We start from the raw sequence: 24,447 nt of genomic DNA on the forward strand, positions 1-24,447 counted from the left end.
GGGCAACCGGGCTTGAGCAGGAACAAGAGCAGATGTCACAACTGCACTGGGAGCTCATGAGCCCATATTAAAAGGTGTCTGGGCACATGCAGACTCCCCTGTTGTGTCTGCATTTATTTCAAAGGACACACAAACGTTTCCCTGTTGCTCATGTTATATGAATCCATCCCATCTGAAATTCCCTATGTGCCACCCCCCGTTTCAGCTGGTACCTGTCACAACACCAGTCCCTACCAGGGCCAGGGCACACGCCAAGCTCTGCCCAGGGTACCAGCAGCAGAGCGGGATGCAGATCCCTCCCCGGCAAGGAGGGAGCGATGTCCTGTGAAGGACTGATCCCACCATAAAGCGCTGAGCCGGGCCAGGGGGGAAGAACCCCTTGCCGGCAGAGTGACACAAGCCAGGACTGCCGGGAGAGAAGGAATGAATGGAATAGGCTAATTTACACAGGAAGTGAGCACTTACCAGACCCTTCATCCCAACACACAAAACCCTCTGCCATATCTGGAAGCAATTACACCCAGTTAACATGATCTGCCTGCCACTAAAATTAACTGCAAACAGAAATATTTTTCACTTTTGCAACAGGAGATGCCATGGCCCCGTGTTTGGCTGCCGGGAAATATTTAGTAATTACTCATTTAAAGCCTCTCTTGAAGCTGTCAAGGGGCGGGGGGGGGGCAAAAGAAAAATCTTGCTAATTGCAGGCAAAAAGGAAAATGCAGATCATTTTACTCTATCCAAGGAAAACAGATTTACGCACCAATATAACTAAAGAGCCAACACCCCGTAGAAGTGGGGAAAGCTGTGGGAATGCTCTGTCACCAACAGCCCGGGCTGCTCTACATCACTCCCATGTTCCACGGGGAAAGGAAGAAAGGGTGTACAGCATCATCCCTGAACCAGCACAAGCTCTCTCAGGGGCCCTCTGCACAGCCAAAAAGACATTTTAACCAACATCATTCTGAGAGGTGTCATGGGGACTGAGGAGGCTCTGCAAATCTGCTGCAGCGACAGCCAGTTCTCTGGGGAAAAGCCACCCAAGTGTCCTCAGTGGGGCAGGTTTCGTCCACTGGGCAGGCGTAAATAAATAAATAAATAAATAAATAAATAAATGGAAATAAGTGTTTTCTGATGGGAACCTCAGAGTTTTGCTTTCAAACGCAGTACATGCATAACTAAACTGATGCACAATAACGGACGGAATAACGCGAAAGCCGAAGGGGGCTTTTCCCCCTCTGCGCTTGGAGCTGAGCATGGAAACAGTTAAGTCCCCCACTGAATAAATCAAAAGTTCAAGGCTGCAACATACCATGCCATATTCCCCCTCTGCCCATGACAAGAACCAGAGAGCCCCCGAAATCCCAAGCATCCTGCGCAGGGTCTCGGCCGGCGCTCACAGGTTACACGCTCGGGGTCAGCGCCGTGGACCTTAGCTGCAACATTCATTTCCTGAGCAGGGCACGTCCCCCTGCCCATAAAGCTAATAAGAGCTTCCTCGCCCGGCCGCCCCGCGCCGCGGCCCGGCAGCCGGGAACGCTGGTTTCCATTAGCCCCTTATGATGCCAGGTGCCGCTAATAAGGCCCATCAGCAAGAAACAAGAGCTGCCAAGTCGTCCTCGGACTCTGGAAGTAATCATGGTCAGAGTTTGGGGGGCTGCTGCCTTGGCTTTTCCTTCCCTCCCTGCCTTGCTTTCCATTTTTTCTCCTTTTCCTAAAATTTCCATTGCTGTGGAACATAAATTGCTGAATGCTTAAAATAAAATAAAAAGCAACTACTGTATCCGGCTACCAAAATTAACACTAATAACATCTCACAAAGCACTTGGGATCCGATTTATCACGTTTATTGCTTTAATGGTACACTGCATCTGTTTCTCACTGTGACACGCCGAGCAGTGCCAACGTGCCTAATGGCATTAGCAGTACAACGCTCAGCTAATCCAGACGGAGACAGGGGAGGTGAGGCTGGCAGAGGAAGACCCATAGGCTGGATCCCCATGGGAAATTGCAGTTTTCCCAAGCAGGAGCACCTTCCACCCAAACTCACCATACGGGGAGCATTCACCCACCGCTGGCCTCCACTGGCCTCATGACACCACGAGCACGAAGCACTTTCGTTTTCCAGCCCAGCATCCCCATCTCACAGGGACACACGTGGCGAGCGCTGCCAGCAGCCGCACGGCTGTGGCGGGTGAATTCCCGGGCAGCACCAGTTGAGATGCCTGGCTGTGCCACAAATGAACCGTATGGAAGCGCATCCCCACCTGCAGCCTTTCCAGTCACTATCGTTCCATAAAAGACACGGTTTAATTTTTTTAAAGTTCTAGGGTATTTAACTTCCCGATGACAAAATATGCCAGGCTCTGTTGGGAGCTCAGCACGGCTCTCACCTCACAGCTCGGAGGGTTTCCTTCACAAAACAACCCCAAAAAGGGCTGCTGAACTATGGTTTTTTTGTCTGCAATTAGAAGCGACGATCGATACTAACATTAGATTAAGTTTGAACTTTGCTGAACCCAGAAGGAAATCTTTTATAAAAAAAATTAAAGACTCGCCGACTCAATCTACACTCAATTAGTCAAAATCATAAGCTTGGTAAAGGATTAAAAAATGGATCATGCAGCAACCGGCGGGTTCAGGGACCCAAAAAACCTGACCAGAGCCAGTGCCGAGGCTTGTGGCCACTCGGCCACCAAAAGGTCACAGCTCAGCACTCCTGGGTACGACACAGCACAGATGATGCTGCCACGAGGCCGAGGAGCCGCACACGGGGCCGGGGCACACGACTGTCCCTTGAGCACTGTCTGTCACCCAGGGCCAGCGGCCCCCTGTGCTTGCCAAGGCCAGGCTGACCCTCTGCTCTCCTTTTTCTGCACATGCTTCCCATACTAATGAAGACAACACTCAGAAAGCTCCAAGACTATAAACATATATATTTACACTTCCATAGGCATGTGTGTGTGTAAACAAACAGCCCTACCATATGCATGGGCTGCCTGTGTGCTGTAAACAGGCTCAGCACACACTGGCTCATGGAGCTCCCTGCGGGAAGAGCGGCGTCGGCACTGGGTGGCTTTGGGCTCTGTCACCTGCTGGGTGGAAGCTGTCTCACGCTGGGCAGCCGAGCACCCCACGGAACAGCAGGGTACCCCCTCCCCAGGAGCTGCTCCCAGCCCCCAGCTCACCGCAGCTGGGAACAGCTCTGCTCGGGTACCTCCACGCTCACGTCAGGGTCGGAAAGCAAAACCACAGCAGCGAGTGCACGGCAGAAAGAGGTCAGCGAAAGCCAACAAGCGACGCCCCGGTGCCCCCGGCACATCCTGCCCCCACCGCCGGATTTCTCAGGGAGGTGGTGTCCAGACCCCAGTGTGGGACACAGATCCCCCAGATCCCCCATGCACCAGGCAGTGGAGTGAAGAGGAGCCCACCGCCAGCACAGTGCAGCTGCCACCAGAGCTGCAGATCCCAATCCAGCGCAGATGCTGTTTAACAGCTCCATGAATACAATAGGATCCCACAAATCCTTCCCCAATGGTAATTCTCACAATGTATTAGAAAGCAAACACTATAAAAACCCCACATGAGACCCTATCTACACACAAACCACCTGGGTATTAGACTTTGGGGGGTGAGTTCATTGGACTGTTGCCCAATGCCTTTCAACATGGACGGTCTAACAGATCAGTTTAAACACGGCTCAAAGGATTTGGCTCGCCCTGCAAAGTTTGCCAGCGCCAGGTAATCGGTCTGAAAGCAAAAACAGGCAAACAGAGTTTGGCACTGGCTTCAGCAGCTGCCTTCAAGGTTCCGCTGGCAGGGGCCAGTGCTGAGCTCCGTGCTCCGGGCAGACCTCGAGACCCTCAGAGCACGGTGTGTGCCCAGTCTCCCGATAAGGATCATGAATAAGTGAGAAATAAGCTACGGCTGCAGCCACGGCTGTCAAAACAAGTCGAGCCCTGGAAGGCACTGTGAAATAGGGGCTGTCGTGCTGGACAGCTGGGTCACGCTCCCCCATCTCCCGACTGCGCGGGGAAGGATCTGCCCGCGCAGCCTTCCCTCCTTCTGGACGCATCCACCGCCGGCGACAAGAGCCTCCGGGCAGCCCCAGCATCGCCCTCTCCTGCGGCCGCAGCAGTCGCTGCTCTGGGCTTGTAGGGGGAAAGGGAGAGGCTCGAGACCGTGGCAGAAAGGCACGTTAAAATTCTCCCTGAGCCCTCACTGCAGCTCTCCCGGTGACGTTCGGTCTGCATCACCGCACGGCCGAGGCAGCTTCGGGCACGTAACCAACGCCAGCCCCAGCTCTGCCGCTCACGAGAGGGGAAACAAAGCCGAAAGCGGGTGTGCACCCACACGGAGCCGGGGACCCCGCGAGGGGCGAAGGCTGTCCCGGCAGGGTCCGTGCGGCAGAGCGAGGGGCGATGCTGCCGGCGCTCGCAGAACCCGCGCGGGGCTGGGGATCCCGGCACAGCAGCTGCCGCCCTGCACCGGGAGCGTTCACGGGCTGAGCGTGCGGGGAGCCGCTGCTCCGGCACCCGGCACCGGCTCATCCCGCACCGCCGGCGGGCGGCGAGCGCCGGCAGCACCGGCAGAGGCGCGTGCCGGCACGGCCACCGGCCCTGACGCGCCTTGTGTGCATCGGGACTAATTAACCTGTTGATTCATTAAAAATCTGTCAGGGTGCACTGCCCGGGGAGGCAGGGATAAGCTCCGGCACCGCGCCGGTGCTGCCTTCCCCAGGCAGGACGCTGCCGTCCTGCCGTGGGGCTGCAGCCACGCTGGGGGCCAGCACAGTGCTCGCCAAAGCACGTCCGGAGCCACGGGATTTGACCGGCGAAGCCGATTTCGGCGAGGTAATTAACGTGGTCCCCATTCCCCAGTTAAATCGGAAAACGAGCTCTGGTTCCCAAATCGGGACCAGGAGGCGGTAAACAGCAAAGCACCGAACTCACGTGTCAGTAACCACCACCACGCTCCCACCCCGCAGCAGGTCCGCGGGATGCAGGGCTGGGATTGAGCACAGATCCCCCCACCCTGCGTGGGGGAGCCCCAAAACTGCACCGACAGCCTTTGGAGGTCCAGTCCCGCACCCATCCCCGCGGCTCTGCAGTTGCCCGAGCCCTCCGTGCTCGCCCCGGCATCACCCAGCCTGACGGCCGCGCCACTTTGCACGAAGTGCAAATGTTTCATAAACCGGGAAGCCGAGCAGCACAAACCCCCCCGGGCTGGCAAGTCACTACAAGCCGCAAGCCCGAGTGCCACCGCTGTCTGTACTGGTGTGCCTGGTTGCTGGGCACAGGAGGGACCAGCTCTCAGTACAGGGTGGGTGAGAGCTGCCCGACCCCACAGCATCTCTCTGCATGCAGATCCCTGAACTCAAAGGGTGGCAACTGTGAGCTGCTTGGCTGATGCCAGCCAAGGAAACTGATGGGGTCTGTGCTAGTGGGAAACACCAATGGCCCCAGCCCCATCCGGGCTGTCCTCCTCAGCAAAGCACTCGCTGGAAGGAACCTTCTGGCACAGTTGCCAGACCTGGGAGAGCTGCAAGAGTCATCCCTCTGAGCACGCTACTCCACAGCCTGGTTTTAGGGTACGCGACAGAAACTTTGCACCAGCACACACAGAACGCCCAGCCAGAAACTGAAACCCTCTGGAAGGATCCAGGTTGCCTGGTGCAGCATGAACAGCACGGCCTCGGCACTCACCTGTGCTGCTCGAGGGTCTCGTTGTCTGGCAGCTCTGCCCCGCACACGCTGCACTGCTCGCCCAGGGCTCTGCTCTCCGTCTTCATGCCAGCTGCCAGTTCCCCCAGCTTGCTGAACAGCTCCCGCTGGATGAAGCCCTGGGGCAACAGCCCCCCATAGGCACTGAAGTCCATGGAGACAGCCAGGGCTGGCTGCACGTGCAGGGCGGACGCCACGGCAGGCGGCACGCCGAGCACCGGCTCAGTCTTGTGGTTCGGCAGCAGCGAGTAGATGCCCAAGGGCTTCTCGCCTGGGGTGGCAGCGGATGGCTCCGGCCCCAGTGGCAGCCCCTGACCGGGCTCAGGGGGCGGCTCGGTGCCCTCCTCACGGGCATAGTGCAGTTCGCGGGCGCTGGTGATGACGCTGCTGCGGGTTGGGGTGCCGGGCCCTTCCTTGCCCTTCTCATCAGGCTTCTCCCCACTGGAGGCACCAGGCTCGGCTGTCTGGGGGCTGTCACGGCTGGAGGCCTCGTCCACCTGCATCGCTTCGGTTTTGACCTCGGCCAGGCCGGGGGGGCGGCGGACGGTGGTGGGGCGCGAGTCGTCGGGGGCACTGGGTGGCAGGGCACCCTGCAGCAGCGACTGCCCAATGGTCATCAAGCTGTCCACCGCTGCCTTGGTGGGGCTCATGGCGGAGAGGGAGCAGTAGGACACAGAGGCAGAGTGGCTCTGCTCTGCTGTGGCTGCTGGCAGGCTCTGGCCGGTCGTGCCAGCATAGCCACCGTGCTCGCCAGTGGGCTTGGAGATGAAGAGGCCCTTGATGTACCTCGACTTCCTCTCCTCCTCTTCTTCGGCAGTGGCACCTCCGTCAGTCATGGCGACCTCAGTGTCGTTGTCCTCAGAGGCCTGGATGGTCTCCAGGATCTTCAGGCACTGCTCCTCCAGGTACTCGATTTCCAGGATCTCGGCAGCATAGAGCAGGTCATCCAGGTCTTCGACCTTGGCCTGCAGGGTAGCGGTGTATGCGTACTCCAGGATCTGCTGGAAAGTCTTTGGCGAGAGGAAGTCCAGGGTGTAGTGCTGGCTGTTGCGGTGGAAGAGGATCTCAAACATCTTGCTGGTGCAGGCCAGCACGGTCCGGTGTGCATGGAACTCCTGGCTGTCCACCATGATGACCACGTCGCACAGCGTCCCCGCCAGGCGCATCTGGTTGGCTTTGTGCAGCAGCCCGGTGGGGTGGCAGGGGTTCTGCAGCTGGATCAGCCCCATCTTAGTCAGATCCATGGCGCGCCCCAGGCTCGCGCATCAGGGTGTCTCGCCGTCACTCAAATCTGGGACCAGCTTTGTGTGCCGACTATCTGCGAAAACAAAAGGCGGAGGGGGAGAGGAGCGGAGTGGAGCGGGAAGGGGGAGCAGAGAGGGAAGGGGGGAAAGAGAGAGAAAGGAGAAAAAAAGACAGAAAGGGGGAGGAAAGAGGAAAGTCGGGGGGCAGAAGGGAGAGGAAATAGGGAGAAGAGAGCAGGGACGAAAAGGGAGCGGGGAGGAGAGGGAAGTTAGCCCGCAGCCCAGCAGCGACTCGCCCGAAACTTTCTGCGCCGCTCGGCGGATCCGCGGCCGCCGGAGCCGCGTCCCCGCCGCCGCCGCCCGGGGAAGGGAAGGGACGGGAAGGAGCGCATCCCCCGCCACCGCCCGGCTCCCGCTCCGGCCGCCCCGTCCTGCCGGCAGCGCGGCCCCATCAGGTGCGCGGCGAAGCGGCAGAGCCCCGGCCCCGCGGCGGGGTGGGGGGGTCCCGGGGCGGGGGGGCGGGGGGTCCCGGTGCCGCCCCCCCTCGCCCGCACTCACGGCGGCCGGCGGCTGCTCCGGCAGTTCGCACTGCCCGCTCTCATCGCCGCCGCCGCCGCTCGCCGCGCCGCGCAGCAAATCACGGCGGCGCCGGCCCACGGGCCGCCCCGCGCCCGCGTCAGGCCGCCCCCACCCACCCACCGCCCGCGCCCCGCTCCCCCCGCGCCGCGCCGCGCTGAGTGCGGGCGCCCCCGCCCGGCCCCGCCCCGCCCCGCGCAGCCCCGCACCTTGCGGGGAGCGGAGCGGGAGCGGCTGGACAGCGCTGCCGACAACAAACATGGAGGAGCCGGAGGCGGCGGCGGCTGCCCGGCACCCGGAAGCCTCGCGGCCCCGCGGAGCGGCCCCGGGGAGCGACGCGGGTGCCCCCGGCCCCGCTCCGAGCGGGGCTGCGCGCCCCGACGGGCTGCGCCCGGCGCCGCGCCCGCCGCAGACAAAGCCGCCCCCCGCGCCGCGCCTGGGCGGACCCCCGGCCCCGGGGGAGGAGACGGTAAAACCCATCCCCGGAGCCCAGTTCGGGGTCCGGTGCTGGGTTCCAGCAGGGGTGTGACACGATGTGACACCGAGCACGCGTCGCCCCGCCGAAGCTGATTTCCCGCTGACGAAATGCCGACCCCGCACCGGCACCTTTTGTACGTAGGGACGCGGCGAGTGCCCGCGCCCCGGGACGGGCCATGGGGGTCTGCGCAAGTATCGGCGACGGTGGCTTCGAGAAGGGATTGAAACACAGCAGGGAGACACCGGCAGCACCATGACTCCAACAACAACAGCACAAAGCAGTGGCATGAGACACGGGCCACGAACCGAGGGAGCTGCACCCCGAGCATCCTTGGCCAGAGACGTGTATGTGCCCTGGCTCCTTGCTGCTGCCCACGCTTGGTGAACCCAGAGACGTGTCATCCTCAGGGGATGGCAGGGCGGCAGCCACACAGAGCTCTCCCTCCTTCCTTCCCTCCCTCCCCGCACCACCCATGGCACACCACAGCCAGCGCAGGGCCCGGCGTCGTCAGCTAAAACAACAAACACGGACGGCATTAGTACAAAGATACCCTTGGGGTAAAGCAACGCAAATGTAATCTAAGGAGAACGTTATGGGAAAGTGTGTTTATAATTATAATGGGATTTAATGTACTTTGGGACCAGATGATAGCAGTCATTTAACGAGAACAGCCTAATAACGGAGGCCTCACGATGCACGGCGGCGCTGCGCGGGTTATTAGATGTGTACGATAACACCGCGCTCGCCGTACTATAGTTAAGGGTGAGGCATCAGTTACCCCTATTTTTTCGGGGGTTATAACTCTGCTGTTGTAATTGGCAGAGAGCGAGGGCGCAGTGCGCAGGCAGCCAGCGTGCCTGCAGGATGGGGTTTTTAATTGCCTCAAACTGCTCGAGTTCCTCCCGCTCCCAGACTTTAAAATCTGAACAGCTGAGAGGGGGAAATAGTGAGACACTGTGGTTTCAGGTGTTTGTTTACCCTCCTCTAACTTTTAAAAGGCTCGATTTCAGGACTGAAATTTTGCAGGTGGTTAGATGTACATTTTTAGTGTAGCTCACATGAAATTAAGCTGCGTGAGTCCCATTAGCAGTAATGGAAATCCCATGGCTAAATTCCCAGGCAGCATCCTGAAAATTAACCCCCCAGTCCTTCCTGTCAACTGGTGCATTGCACTTATTGTCCCTCCTCTAATACATGTAGTAAAAGCTACTGAATTGTTTAAGAGACCTGCTTCCCACGGCCACCTCTCCCCAAAGGCACCAACTGGCCTGGCGACCCCGAGCAGGGAAACCCCACATGCCCTGGCAGTGGGTGCCCAAACCCCTCCTGGCATCCATAGTGTCAGTGCCTTTGGAGACCTCCCTGAAGAAGGAAGGGGTTGCACAGGAGGATGGTTTTGCTTCCAGAGGCAAGGCAAGATGATGAGCTGGGTAAACAACTCTGGCCAGAGCATTTTTCCACTTAAGCCCTGTTTTCTCCCAAACTCTTTCTGTACCCCACACCCTGAGCACAGATGGAGCTGGGACATGCCTTCCTGGAAGGAGGCAGAGTGACCATAATGCACATTAAGATGTGAAAAAGTCCAAGCCTCTTTTCTATGACCTTCAGCATCACCTCCCTTTCCCCAGCAATCCCCCCACATGCTGTGTGGGGAAAACACTACAGAAACGCCAACTTCTCCCTGTGGAGCCTCAACTGAGGTGCCCATCACCTCATACACATCAGGTGCCTTGGTCTGGAAGGCAAGGACTGATCTGGACACATCCACCAGCCTAAGAGGAGAGGCAGAAGCAGCTGCTTGTCTTAGTGCCCTGAGAAGGGAAGGAAAACCATCCCCGGGGTTAGGTATCGGAGCTGCAGCAGGCTGCCAGCCCTGTGACCTTGGGGCAGGAGCAGCTCTGCAGGGTAGGGGGCAGCTATGGGGCTGCCTAGCACCTGCAGCCCCCTGGTGAGGCCCAGGGAGATGCTTGGGAAACCACAGCTATGGCCTTCGGGGTCATTTCCCTGGGCCCTGGCATGGGAGTCAATTCCTTGTTGCTCCCTGCTGGTACCTTCCATTTCCCTCCCATCTCTCCCCATCAGTTTCCAATTTATTTACTTTTCTGTTCTTAATCCCCACCTTGTAGTGTAACGTGTTTATTAGAAAGGCACCAGCAGCTAAATGAAGCCAAGCTGGGCTCTGTGTTAAGTAGCAGTCACGCCCAAGTGCCTCTCCATGTGCCATTACTCCGAGTGATTGAGGCAATTTCTTCCTCTGCCACGAGTTTCACTTGTAAATCTCTCAACCAGATACGGGGCAATGATGTGCTGCCTGGTGCGATTATTATTAACCTCCAGCATTAAACCCCTGAGTCGGTGGTTCCTCGGGAAGGGCTTCCTGTGTGAGGACCAGGTGAAGCATGGACATCCTTCCCAGGAAACTAAGGGATCCCTTTGGATCCACTGCTAACCCCCAGCCCGTCGGTTATTTTGGACAGGGAGACACAAACGTTTGCTTTCCCAGTGGAAATACCCTGGCGAGCAGCACTGGGCCTGTGTGAAGAAAAGCTCCACAGAGCATGGATCAGGCAAAGAAGCAGCAGCCTGTAAGTATTTCAAGGGATGACAGCAAGAGCAGCATCAGGATGCTCCTCCAGGACATGTCTAGGTGCATGGAGAGGAGAGGAAAACAGACCAGTTTCCAAAATTACAATAAGAAAGGAAATTCTTTGTTCAGGATGCTTAGTCCACAAAAAAGATGGGAGACAACTTCAGCCAGAAGGTCTCACCTACTCTGTGTGAATTGGAAGGGAGGAGGAGCAGCTCCTCTCCATCACCCCTAAAACAGGTGCTCCTACCCCTCTCTCTGGGCAAATGCCCTTTTCCCTCACCCACATTCCTCCAGTGCCATCAGACTCATCACGACCCATTCCCTACCCCAGAAAGAGACACAACAACACGGCTCCCACTTCTTCAGCTTGCTGGGCCCTAACTTTGATTGCCCCCCACCCCAGCTCTGCCTCCTGGACCTGTTCTCCCCTCTGCTGCAGAGAACCAGCTGTGCACAGGGTGGGGGACAGGCACATTCTGATGCTGCTATTTGCACATTTTTCCAGGAACAGTTGGTGCATTTGGAGTTTTCCAGCCTTGCTGGTGCAGAGCTGAATTACAAAACACTGGAGCAAGGATGCTGTGCAAAACGAGATCTGTTTGAACTTCAGTCAAAAATCCATGACTTTCAAAAACTGCTTTTTGATCTCGCCACAGACCCTGAGGGAAGTTCACAGCTCCCGAGCCCTAATGTACACGCTCCCTGGACCAGGATTTCTCGGGGCATGTTCGCTTTGCTGGGAGCCGGGGCCGAGCGCGCTGCTCTGCTTTGGCGCACGGCAAGCTGACAGCTTATGAAAAGATGATTAAATGTGTTAGACTTTACTTAAAAAAAAAAAAAAAAAAGCCTAAATGCACAAAGCTGTTTGCAAGGGGGAGGGTGGAAGCCCCGGCAAGGCTGCTCAGCGAGCAGCCACGGCACGTTAAGCTTCCTCTAAACCCCATTGATTAGCACCAGGTTCCGTCCGAGCGCGCGGACACCAGACCCGCACCATTGTGGCAGCCCGGGGGAGCGGAGGGGCTGGGAACAGGCCCCTCTTTGTGCCCCCGTGCGCTGCACAAAGGGAACCTGAGAGTCACGGCAAGGATGCAGCTGGGTTGGGGGCTGCGGCGTGGGGCGGTGGGACGCTGGTTACCCACGTTGCAATTGATCCCAAAGTAAGTTGCTGCTGGAGGTCAGCTGTAACCAGCCCCAACGGGGCTGGACAGGAGCCACCCGCTGTCATGGGAAAGAGGAACATGTACAGCCCGACAGTTCACGCAGAGCTGACTGGACACACGTGGGCTGTCACGCTGCAGAAGCCTTGTCCACCCTTCCCCAGGCACCTGCCTTTTCCCTCCAACCTCCCGGCCCTGGCTGTGTGCAGGATGCCAGGATGCCACCCGGCCACGCTCCAGCACGCGACAGAGGCACGGCAGCAGCCACGAGAGCCACCGTGTCACCACCACGTGAGCGACACCACCAGTGTGTCACTGTGCACATCTGTGCAGCTCCAAATGAAGCTGCTGCACACTGGCACCTGTGAGCGACCGGCAGCTCGCCAGCCCCAAACTCCCTCTGTCTCCTGTTTTCTTTAAAGCAGGCTCCTTTAAGGGATACAGCATCCGAACAGCAAATGAGGGGGCACTAAAATCCTTCCTGCTCTTAAGCACTGCTCTGAGTTATGACTTTGCTCACTTGTAGGGATGACGGAATCGATGCTGTCCCATGGAAGGAGCAGATCAGCATCACACTGGGATTGTGGAGAGGTGGGCTGTGACGCACAAAACACGAGTGCAAGGAGATACGTGCTGCTCATGGGCTTCCAGGAGCGTGTCCCTCCATCCTCCCCCCTTACCAGGTTACAGATGCTCCAGCCCTAAGACAATGAGGCTAATTAGTGGCTTAGAGCCCTGAGCCTGCCAGGGATGGAGGATGAGCAGAGCGGTGACTCAGGAGGGCGGCAGCCTGGGCCAGCCTTCCCACATTCCTCCCCTAAATCCCCCATACAAAGGGGAATTTAGCCACAGTGACTCAGCGAAGGAGCACAAACTTTACAGCCAGGCTCTGAGTGCTGTGTTTATGTACTTCCCCCCAGAAACATGCTGCCAGGCTCACAATTAAATAAAAATGTCTCCTTCTAGCAGGCTGTGACCCAGCCATTAGTACAGGACCTATTTTTAGAGTTACCCTTTGTATGTATTTGAGAGAGCTCGAGCCAGAGGTAGCAACTTTTGAAGCCCTAATAAGCAGGAGAGGGGTTGGCCTTGTTTAATTTACTGTGTAACTATTTTTCCTCTTTCCCCCTTCTCTTAACCTGGCATATTTGACATCCTGCATGGGACAAGGAAAGAGATGTGCTGAGGCTTTAAATGTCAGCCCTGACTGTACGGTGCTGGGGAGGCTGGGCGTGCGCTTGGTAAAGTTCATCCCAGGAAAAAAAATCCTTTAAATAGAGCAGAATCTACACCAGGACCTCAGCAAAGCACTGCCGGGGGCTTGCTCTGCCTCCCAAAACAGAGGCTGCTCTAGTGAGGGATTGTGTCCCAGTTTCATCCTGCTTTCCCCTCCACCTCCCTTTGGTTTTGGCTCTCCTCAGGATGGATGCAGTGCTGGGGAAAGAGCTGGTTTCAGTGCTGCCAGACACCATTCATGCTGGCTGGTCCCCCAGGAGCGGGCACTAGGCTGCACCTCCACCCAGGGCTGTTCTTTCTCCAGGAGGATCATGCCCAAGTTCAGACACTAGCAAGAATTCCAGGAGAGTTAAGTACCCATCACATGCTTTTCTGAGCACGAGATCATCATATCATTAACATATTGCTTATACCTCTCCCTGCCTTTAATGGGACTGTTTGCAAGAGCCTGGAATGACTTTGGGGTTTAAAACCAGTAAGTCATCCAGGACCACAAGCAGCATCCTTGGTCCCACAGGAAGCAGATGGTTTCTGTGCCCTCGCAATGCTCAAGTTCATTTACTGGAGGGAGTGAGCCACGTCCTGGACCCCAGTCACCCAACAAACACCTTCAGCCCTAATTCCATCCTCCCTCTCTAGCAAGGGCAGTGCTCCATGTTCCTTTTCCAGCTGCACAGTCATCTGCTCCCCTTTCCAAGGGAGAGGATATTTATATGTATTTATGTACTCCGTGTGTGCGCACAGAGAACGCATTACTGCTTCTGACAGGGCAAACAAAAGCCCACACTCGTGGAAGCCTCTTCCCCCCTCCCTTCCCTGCTCTTAACATATCTATGCATTAAATATTCACACAAAATGCCTTCACAGCTGGGGAAACTTCTGCCAAAGGGGCTCCTCCTCCTTCCCTTTCTTGCACCGGGACAAAAAGATCGAGTGGCTGAATCACACATGGCACAGACCTCGTTTCTGAGACGCTTGAGCTGCATAATGACGGTATTTTAGGCTCAGATTAAATTCCTGTTCATCTCTTCTATCATTCCTAACAGCATTCTAAAATGTACAACTCCAGAATGTACAAGAGAGGCAGAATGAAGTCTGAGGCCAAACGTTTTGGTCTAGGTTCAAGGTTAGATATTAACTGATTCTATTTTCTTAATAATTGCCAGAAGATACAATAAACCCCCGGTATCTTATCTGGTCACAGATTCCTCAGTGAGTGAAGCCTCAGATAACATTGGAGCAGCAAGGCAGCTCACAAACTGCCCTTTCAGGGTAGAACTTATGAATCCTTCCCAAAGGTCGGGAGAAATCGTCATGTTCCAGCTCAGTCACAGCACACACATCTATTGCCACGAGTCCCATGCCCACGGGCTTCACATCCCGGCCGTGCCGTGGGCTCTGGTGCCCTTGGACAGCGCAATGTTCATGCTGAAGGGAGCTTGGCAGGGTCCACCTTTGGCCAGGGCACATTCCCGGCTGGAACGGCTCGATCAGCCTCCCAGGAATGAAAGTAAACACTCCTGCAAAGCCGTTCCTGGATAAGACCTGTCTGCCCAGGGCCGGAGGCTCCACGTGTCCCCGCGGCCGGGGATGCGAAGGGGGGGAGGCAGCACAGCGTGTGACACGGCTGTCACTGGGGGCGCAGCTGCTTTCACCACCACCCGGCTCCTCTCCAGGTATTAATTTCCTTTGGAACCCAGCCTGCTCTTTCTCACCCATGTGCCTCTTTTCCACTGCTTCTGCTGCCTTAGGTGCTCCATCCTTCAGCTGGGAAATGACAATACAACCACAAATGGACCCCAATTCCATTTCTCTCTGTCATCTGGGAAACAGTTCTCCACTCACAAAGAGTTCTCCATGAAAGGCTCAGTGTTGGACAGTTGGCATCACCGTGCTCCCCGCAGAACTGGGGTATGTCATCACTAGATGGCCAAGGGCCCTTGGGGCTGTGCAAAGGGACTGACAGGGTGTGGAGGCAGCAAAGGAGGATGGAGGGAAATATCCCAGACCCAGAGGCTTTTGAGGGGGCACATTTTGGAACATCTCTTCAAGGGATCCAAAGGGGCAAAAAACCAAATTACAACTTTCATGAAAAAAGTAATTAGCTGAAGGGAGGGTGACATGGAACAGGAAAACTCAAAGGTGATGGATGGAGAGGAGTCAGCAGCCTCTGGAGAGGGGCACAGAGGCCAGCAGAAGGGGGATGTTACAGTGACTGTCTGGGGGCACAGAGCTTCATCTCTGACCACATTCATCCTCCCATGGAACACTGTCATTCCTAGGACCAGGCTCTGCCTATGTTATGGTGCTGCGTGCCATCCACTGTGATAAAACCCACCACACAGGGGCTCCCAAAGAAATGGCTTAATTCCAGACTTGAAGCAGTGCTGTGGGAACTGGCAGGTGGAATACTTCACCCACATTGCTCAAGAGTTCAGCTGAGGTGATGAGAAATAATCCTTGCTGGCATTAAAGCTGTGAGTTTTGTATCAATACAGCTCTTCGTCACATCCCTCCCTGGGAAGGGCAGTTCCAGCAGGACACAGGCAGCTCTGGAGTGGGCACTGCCAGGGCAGAGCAGGGTGAAGCTGCTGCAGTCACTGCACACAGGTTGAGCCCAGCGCTGGCCAAGCACCTCACTGCTGCCACTGCCCAAGGAAGAGCAGAGGTTCTGCACATTGAAGCATTTTTGAAGTGGTCATCGTTGGCAGTTATCCAAGAACATCCTGCCCCACATCCTGGGACACCAAGCTGCTCCAGCCTTGCCACTGGCTGCTCTCAGCAGGAGGGCACCAAGCCAAGGGGCTGCCCTGACCCACTGGACTGTTGGCAGGGGAACTGGGGAGCTGGCACCGTGCTGCCACAGCTGGCCATGTACAGACCCACCTGCATGCAGGAGCCTCAGCTCACACGCTGAAAGAATTGTCTTCTTTGAAATCAGAAAGCTGACCCAGGAATCAGCAAGGAGCAGGATCCAGGAAGGCACCTCAACTAGGCATGAAGTAAACATCACCCAGGAAACTCAGCAGCAGCATTGCTTGTGCCTCAAACCTGGCTTTCTGACCCATTTCTGGAAATTCAGAGGTAGTCATGGGATACTATAACAGGATCACAAATTCTGGTTTAATCTGTGCTTTCAGTACTACTCTAAGTTACATTTTGTCAGAATCCTCCTTTGGATATGTTAATTCCAGGGGAGTCCACTCACAGAGCAGGAATAGAGAAGCACCTTTTCCTTATGTGTTGGCCACACAGTACCCAGGAGGAGACAACCCGAGTCGCTGTGACCTGAAATGCTGTCCCTTGCTCTCATAATCCTAATCCTGCTGAAAATAGGAACCAAGTGCACCCTGTGTAACAGTTGCAGCCTGGGCTGTAATAGGTCCTGATCTCCTGCGAAAAGCACTAAAGTAACTGCAACTGAGATATTCCCCTTTTCAGAGTCAGAACACCTCACTTTGTGTTCCATCATCGGGCTCCCAATTAGCTGTTTCCACTGGTGCAGCTTCAGCCCTTTCACCCACATATATATATTTATACACCCACTCTTCTGCAGTAGGAATCGATGCTGTGTTCACTCACCGGTGCACTGGATGCCTCAGTGCAGTGCCCAGTGCTGCTTCTGCAGGGATGAAGTTTGGATGGTAATAAAGGACAGTCCTGGATAATTAATCCTGTCCCCAGGAGCTGCAGATACCAGAGAGCCAGTGCCATCAGAAGAAATAAAAATCAAGAGGCATAAACATGGCACGATTAGATGGAGGTGTGTCCTTCCTGTCAGTGCTTCCACACCATCCGTGCTCGGAGGGAGCAGGGGGAAGGAAAGGAGATGAGTGAGCATGCTGCCTGCTGCAAATATTGACAGAACCATTATGGGCATGTATAAAACTCCCATTTGCGTGATGCGAGCGGGATATTCTTTGAATACTTCTGTCTCGAGGAATTCTTTATTTTGCCATAGAAGAAAAATGTTTTCATATTCTCTCCTGCCGTGCAGACCTGCAGCCCAGCGAGCCCTTTTGCCCTTGAGAGCCATAACATTATTTGTTAACATTTTTATGATGCCAAATGGTCTGTGCTAGAACGGGTGCCATTCTTTAGCTGGGAAACCATATGGCATGCCGAGTAATAAATAAGGTATTGTGATAGTTAATGAACCTAATTGCCAGCAAAGGCTTTAATACAGGGAATGTGCTGCTGAGAATTTAGCACCACATTAGAGATGCAGCAGAGCTCCTCTGACTTCTGAGGCTTAATTTAAGTTCTATATTGCAAACTCCAGAAAATAATTCCAAACCCTCCTGCTGGAAAAGCAACCTGCTGGTAGACTGTGATTATACTGAATTACTAAAATCGCAATCAATTTTATACACTCAGTTAACCCTTGCTGGGGAACTTGGCTCTCCAGAAGTTGAAGGGATGCCACTCTGAGAGCTACTGGAACCAAGTGAGTGGAAGCATCGTGATCATCCTCCTCCTCCTCTCTATGATCGGTCCTCTCTCCTGGCATCTACTACTTCTGGGAAACAACCCTTTCCCAGCCTCTCCACCTACCAGCCAAGCTGGTTGTGGGCAAAGCGGGGTAGAAAAGCCACAATTATGAACTGTCATCGCTATTTCTCTCCATGACCAACCTAATAACCGCTGCTCCCACATCACAGTGACCCAGTGCAGCAGAAAGTGCTGGTGCTGCCTTGCAGCTCCCAGGGAATGCTCCTGTGGGCAGAGCCACAGGAGCAAACTTGAAAACAAAGTTAAACTTGCTTTGACTCCCTCGGTCTTGGAGAGTGGAGAGCTCTTCTGGCCTAACAGAATCCTTGGCACTGCTACAGACTGTGAATGTGACAATGAGAGCCCCTTCAGCCCAGAATGCCCTTGTGCCTGCAAAAACACCGAGGTACCACCTGCATCCTGGGGTGGAGCTGCTGCTCCTGCATGGGGCCTTTTAAAGCTGCAAGCAGGGATGCAGGACACCAAATACTCCATTAGGCTGCTGTGCAGCACATCACAATCCACAGGAACACAAAAAAGATATACTGGTGTCAGAAGTGCTATTTTGGAAGACCCGCAGCTCTCTGTTACAAACACAGACCTACTGCCCTGTGCAGAAGGGATGTCCCCTGCCACGAGTGACAGCCATGCTGCAGCCCACACCTCCTCCAAGGACTGCTCCCAAATGCTCACCACCATTGGAAACCCTCGCTCAGACTCTGCACATCACTCCTTGAAATCCCCTCTTCCTGTAGGAAAAGCTGCCCCTGCCTGGTAGCCCCCTTTTAGGGACTCATCCTTCCCCAGAGCCCATCCACTGCCAGCTGCACAGGGAGACCTGCAGAGTCCTTAGAGAAGAGCAGCACTGCTCCTCCAGCCCCTCCGGAGGAGGGAAAGGAGGTTATTGGTTTCTTCCCTGCTCTGATTGCGCTCGGCTGCCCTGCAGTCACGTCCTTCCACTGCCAGCAGGCAGCTCGGCTCTGCCAGGCAGCGACATCCCGGCTGGAAGCACCAGCAAGGGAGGCAGGAAGGTCCCCTGGTGGGGCTGCCCCTCTCCAGCCCCTTGCACCAGCCGCAGACGGATCCTTGGCTGCCTGCAGACCTCTCTCTCCCAGGGGTTTGCACAGGTGGCACAGGCTCAGCGCGTGCCATGGGGACACAGGGAGGCAAGGCAGGAGGTGGCCAGGGCAGTGCACCACGGCAGCATCGAACGGGGAGAGTAGTGAGATAAAGAGCGGCGCAGGGCGGATTTAATACTGTACATAAATACACTTTACAATCCAGGAAGGCTCGGTGCTAAGAGGAAGCCATTGGAATATTTTATCGTGATGCAGATCGAGTGAAAAGACTGTGAATAAATAAAAGGGAAGATAATTATTTGATGGAGTTCTCTTAGGATATGCCACAGCGGGGAATACTTACGGAGAATACATATTACTAGAGAGACTCAGCTATTCAAGCATCAAACTAACCTATAAATTGTCAGAGGAGAAAATTGGAGGAGAGGAATGGATGGGGGTTTGGGCACCGCTCTCATCAGTAACGCCGGGTTGTGCCTTCCACCTTCCCTATCGCAATTCCCCCTGCCCGAGGAGTCACAGCCCTGAAAAAGGGAAGGCTGCCTCCAATAAATGTCTTTCAGGAATTACGACCGAGCCACTACAGAACGGAGATGGCGTCGTTTATCTCCCCGCCATCTGCGAGGGCTCGTCGGGCCGGGGCACAACCGCCTGCTCCCGGGAAGCCTCGTGTCTCCTGCGCTTCTGCAGGACAAGGAGGTTTGTCAGCAGTGCCCAGTGTGGCTCCTGAACAATCCAACCCCTCCAGACACTGTGCTCCCATCTCTAACCAAATCCTCTAAGCCTGGCATCCACCTCATCCCTGTTTTGGAGGGAACCTCTGCATGGGAAGGGGTTCCTGGCTCTGGGACCCGGCCCGTGGGGCATTTCCCACCACCTTCTCCCTCAAGCTGACAGGGAACTGCTGAGTCCCAAGCTCTTCCATGCTGGGGTCCCTCCCTCGATCTCACTCCTCACCCACTTCCAAGGGTGAGAAGCCAAGGATCTCCAAAAAAGCTCTTTTCCAACCCTAAGAGGCTGCACACACTCTCAGCACTGCTTGGAGCCATCCTCCACATTTTGGGGAGTGCAGCAGCATTTCCCTGAGGTCAGAGTGCTTCCTAGAGGAGAGCTGGAGAGAGCCCAGTGCTCCCTGCCTCCCACTGGCACAGTTTGCATCAGTCCCACTGCCCTCCCACCCGCTACCAGGTCACAGCTCCCAGGTCATCACTGCTCAGGAATTCTATAAAGATGGCACAGGCAAAACTGAAACATGCTGATACGAGGTCTGTGGGAAATGACAGTTTGTTATGCAGCTTGGTCAATATGGTGCCACTCCTGTGCTTTTCCTTTTTCCCCGCTATTTTTGGCCCTGTTCCCTACCAAAGCACCCCTCCCTCACCCATACCTTCCCTCCAGCACAGCACCAGCTCTCCTTCCTGGAGGCAGGTGGGACAAAGGCAGATGCTGAGAGGGGGCTGAGGAGGACCCTGCTCCCTGTCAGGGTCTCCTCCTGTCCCATGCTGGGCACCAGGGGCCAGGTCTGTGTGGATGCAAATGGCTTTACACCCTTTCCTGACAGGGCACATCTCCTGTCTCTCTGGGATTGAAGGAAACCTCTGGTTCCTCTATGGGGATGATGTAAGTGACAGCCTGCAGTGCAAAGAGGCGGCCTCAGGTAATTAGCAGAGGGGCTCGTTATTTTAAGCAAGACTTGCCACCGCTTCCAAAGCCCTGAGCAGGAGCAAAGCCGGTGCCGAGCGCAGGCTACCTTTAAGGCTGGCTCAGACAACACAATCAAAGGCACACTGACAGTGGCAGGTCTCCCTCCCTCCGCCTGCCAGAAGGGAATTGTTCAGTCACCTGCACCCAGAATAGGACTTTGTCCCCGTTCCCATCATTAATTTATTGCCTGTGAATTAGTGGGGCCCTGGAGATGTGCAGAGCCCACCTGTTCCCTCGCCCGGCTCTGACATTTGGAGCCTCGGCTGCAGGTACCGGCACCGGCAAATGGTCCCATAAACCATCCGCTAACGCGGCGCTGCCAATGTGTGCCCGCCCTGCTCCCCTCCCTCTTCCAGCCGGTGCTCCCGGGGGGCTGTGGGGAGCACCCAGCCTGGCTCTGGGGATGGACACAGACAACCAATGCCTTTTTAAAGAGATCTTATTCCTCCCTGGAAAAGCAGCTTTAGTACAGTTGTGGGACGCTCAAAGGGGTGGCACAAGGCATCCCACTTTTGGTGACGAGGCGTGGCACACGTGGCACCAATCGACAGCAGCCCCCACCCTGTGCCATCCTTTCCACAGAGGTCATGTTTACACCAGCACAGCTCCATTAACCCAAACACACCGTGCTGCTGCAAACCTGGACACCAACCAAATCGGCCCTGAACACTTCCCTGGGAAACGCATCGTGTTTTGTTAACAGGGACGGGAGGAGGGCGCTTTTAAAGCCACCATTGCTGTAATGCAAGAAAATTACCACGTAGCACGTGGGGCTCTGAAAGCTGCACTTAATATCCCACACCTTTCCGAATCCTTTGTGTCATGACAGTCCTGGAAAAACAGCAGCTGGCTGGGATCCGCAGCAGGGACCAATCCCCCCACTCCTCCCCTGGGGCCACCACCCCTGCCTGGGTGCTGAGTGCCCTGTCCCCTTCCCAGAGCCCCTGGCAGGACCAGCACTGTGCAGAACCCCACTCTGCCTCCACCTGTCTGCCTCCATTTTTGGACACCTGAGCCCATGTCAAGCACAGTACATCTCCACAACTTTCCAGAAAGAACCCAGGCAGTAGCGTTAAAGAGCCCCTCTTAGTGTTCCCATGGAAATAAAAGCTACGGAGTGGTCACAGACAGCACATCCACATCAGACCTAAACCTACAGGAACCTCAACATTCAACCTCTCTATTTGTCCCTCATAGCACATGGAGAGCAGGGAGATTCCTTGCTAATCAGAGAAAAATAAAGAGTTTTTAATGAATAACCTGTAAACAATCCCTAGAAGAGAGAGGAAACTCTCCATCTAAGGCAGCCTTTGCTCCAAGGCTCCACTACAGTGGTGCCTGAAGCCACCCCAGCTCATACCGAGCTTTCCAGAGCCACTTTCCACATCTCCCAAAGCCATAGGGATCTGCTGCAGGGGCAGAATAACCTGGCTGAGCAACCTGCTGCTGCCACAGTGCTTCTGCAGAGCTCTGCACTGTTGGGTGGAGGAGAGACAGAGGTTTGGGATGAATCACACCACGATTTCTAGGCAAAGTCCCATTAATGGAACCTCTCCGAGGCACTGCGGCTCCGAGTCAAGTACTTGGAGCTGGAAGCCGTATTTATGAGTGAGATATATCCACAGAGGGAGCAATAAACCGCAAAGCAAAGTATGAAGGTTTGCAGAAAACGCTGTAAAGTTTTACACTCTCGAAAACCGGGAATAAAAGATGTACCCATTTAAAGCAGAGTGAATGCTTTGCACAGAACAGGGTTTGCACAGAACTGTAAAACAGCCTTGTAACAGTTAATTGCTACTTTCTTGTTGCAACCCAGAGAAATTCAAACCAGGAAAAGAACGGTTTAAATCCCCATCGAAGAGCGAGAGGCAGGGAGAGGAGCGCAGGGAATGGGAACCTTTGTTCGGGATCCTCTGCACCACGCGGAGGAAGAGGCACCTTTTGTTCCTGGCCCCGGCTGCTCCTGCTCCCCTCTGCGGAGCGAGAGCCGCGGGGAGAGACCCTGGGCGGGGGCCCAGCAGCGTCCCGGGTGTTAATTACTTGTTGTTTAACTAAGATCACATCTATGCCCGTGCAACAGAGACTCAGACAAGCATCTATCCCGGGTAGAAAGGGGGCAGAGGGAAAGGCACAGCAGCGGGTGGAGTCTTCCGACCCCGACAGAAACCTTGAAGCTCAATACAGAAATACACGGAAAAACTCAAAATGTTTCCTGCAACAACCAAAACAACCAGCCCACACACTTTGAACCAAACCTTCCAAAAGCATCAGCACCCAGTGCTGCCCCTAAGGGATCCATATCCCTACCACACCTTCTCCCCAGCCCAGCGTCCCTCTGCACATGGACACACCCTTACAGGCCTAATAATGCTCATGACAGAAAGCTGTGGAGTTCACAAAAAGTCCCTGAGCAGCTGTTGCACTTTGGAAAATACGTGCACTTTATCCTTTGGGAGCACAGTTGTCACCACCTTTTCTTCAAATAACCAGTGATTCCAACAAAAGAACCATTTCTCCCTTCCCCAATAAGTATCTGAGACTGGATATTTGCTTTTTGTGCTTTCTTTACATGTACTGCAAACACGAAGGAGAGGAGCAGCTAGAGCTCAGTCCAGTAAAACCATGTAAAACAGAGACAAAGATGCTTCAGTCCCACTCTCAGAGCATACGTGCCCTCCCCAGCACCCTGGCTTACCTCTCTCCCGGGACAGGGAGGCAGCAGGAGGGCAGGAAGGGTCTCAGGGTGTGCTGCTGCAGGCTGGGGGGCTTCAGTGCTGCCACTGCCGAGCCCGGGGCCAGCCCTGGGGCTGCTGAGGCTCATGCCCAGGTCCTGGATTGAGCCTGGGGCTTACCCAGTGCTCGGGGCGCAAGCTGGCTGCTCCCAAACTGGCTCTGGGACACCAACAGGAGCTGTGCTGGTGGCAGAGACCACATAGAGCCTAAACCATCAATGCCTTAAGGCACTCAGAGTGCCAAACCAGTCCCCCCCAACCTCCCCTGCCCTTTATAACCTCCCAGATGCCGCCCAGGTGAGGGGATGAGGCCAAGGTGCTCCTCCTTAAGCTGATGACCTGGTGCTGTTCCAGCTGGGAAGGTTCCCCTCCTCCCTCCCCAACCTTCTGCCGGGGCTGCTCTTTTTTTTTGTGTGTGATTTCCCCTCCCTGCAGTGGCAGATTTTGTGCATTATCCAGGAAAGCAGAGTGATGTGTTCCTCGGTGTAAACATTGAGGTGCTGTTTCCATCCATCAGAGCAGCACTTAGGTGGAGATGACAATGGAACTCGCACAGCCCTAATCACACACTTCGATTGAAATGAGAGTAGGGGGGAAAATGGAACTTGGATGCCTGGAGCCCAGCTTCTGTGGAGCAGCAGAGCTGTTCGGGGGGCTGCCACCAGCTTGGGGCTGGCTCTTTGGGCTGACCCTAATTGCAGCCTTCCAGTGCCTGAAAGGAGCCTGCAAGAAAGACAGAGAGACTATTTACAGGGGCCTGGAGTCACAGGACAAGGGGGAATGGTTTCACATTCATAAACAGTAGGTTTAGATTAGATATTAGGAAGAAATTCTTCCCTGTGAGGGTGGTGAGGCCCTGGCACAGGTTGCCCAGAGAAGCTGTGGCTGTTTCATCCCTGGAAGTGTCGTCGTAGCTATTCTATCAGTCTACCGTTCCCAGGAGCAGGCAGGGCCAGGCTGGTGGTGAGGACAAGGCTTGCCAGCCCCAGGATGCTCTGCTACCCCTGCTCAGAAATACCCCAAGACCTCTGGGTGCAGACAGTTTGTACTTTTATCCCCAAATCATGTCACTCAGTGAGCAAAACTGGTCTCTAAGGACTGGAACATAAGCGCTGTGCTGGCAAATGTCCCACGGTCAGCTTGCCTGGCTGATGGGGCTCTTGTGGGGCTTTAGAGACCATTTTAGCCCCGTGTCTCAGCGCTGCAGTAGCAGGGAGGGCTGGTTGTTGGCTTTGCTGTCAGAAGAAAACCTCTTTACTGTGTTCATCTCTCAAGCTGACGTCCTTTTTACGCCTCACATCCGCAGCAGAAGGTTCGGCAGCGGCGGGTCTGGCCGCGCACAGTGAGGGGGTTTGTGAAGCAAACGCACCTCGGGATCCACAGTCGCACTTGGAAGTTTGACGATGATGCGGCGGCTCCTCCACCGTCACTCCTAAT

General features: G+C 55.4%; 1 protein-coding gene across 4 annotated transcripts in view; it reads right to left on the reverse strand.

Annotated features, from left to right (window-relative positions):
* ZBTB16 (zinc finger and BTB domain containing 16) overlaps positions 1-7,816 on the reverse strand; it is a 54,587-nt gene extending 46,771 nt beyond the window's left edge. Inside the window, exons 1-2 of one of the 4 annotated variants that reach the window (XM_032709478.1) lie at positions 7,753-7,816; positions 5,706-7,037 (exon numbers count right to left, since the gene is read on the reverse strand). In XM_032709478.1, the coding sequence (XP_032565369.1) occupies positions 5,706-6,967 (1,262 nt within the window). In that variant the 5' untranslated portion in view covers positions 6,968-7,037; positions 7,753-7,816. Of the gene's footprint in view, positions 1-5,705; positions 7,309-7,525; positions 7,629-7,752 lie in introns of those variants that run through there. The other 3 variants (XM_032709475.1, XM_032709477.1, XM_032709474.1) reach the window with 3 other exon arrangements.
* Positions 7,817-24,447: the final 16,631 nt, after the last annotated feature.

Source organism: Chiroxiphia lanceolata, chromosome 23, assembly GCF_009829145.1.
Source record: "Chiroxiphia lanceolata isolate bChiLan1 chromosome 23, bChiLan1.pri, whole genome shotgun sequence".
NCBI classification, from domain to species: Eukaryota; Metazoa; Chordata; class Aves; order Passeriformes; family Pipridae; genus Chiroxiphia; species Chiroxiphia lanceolata.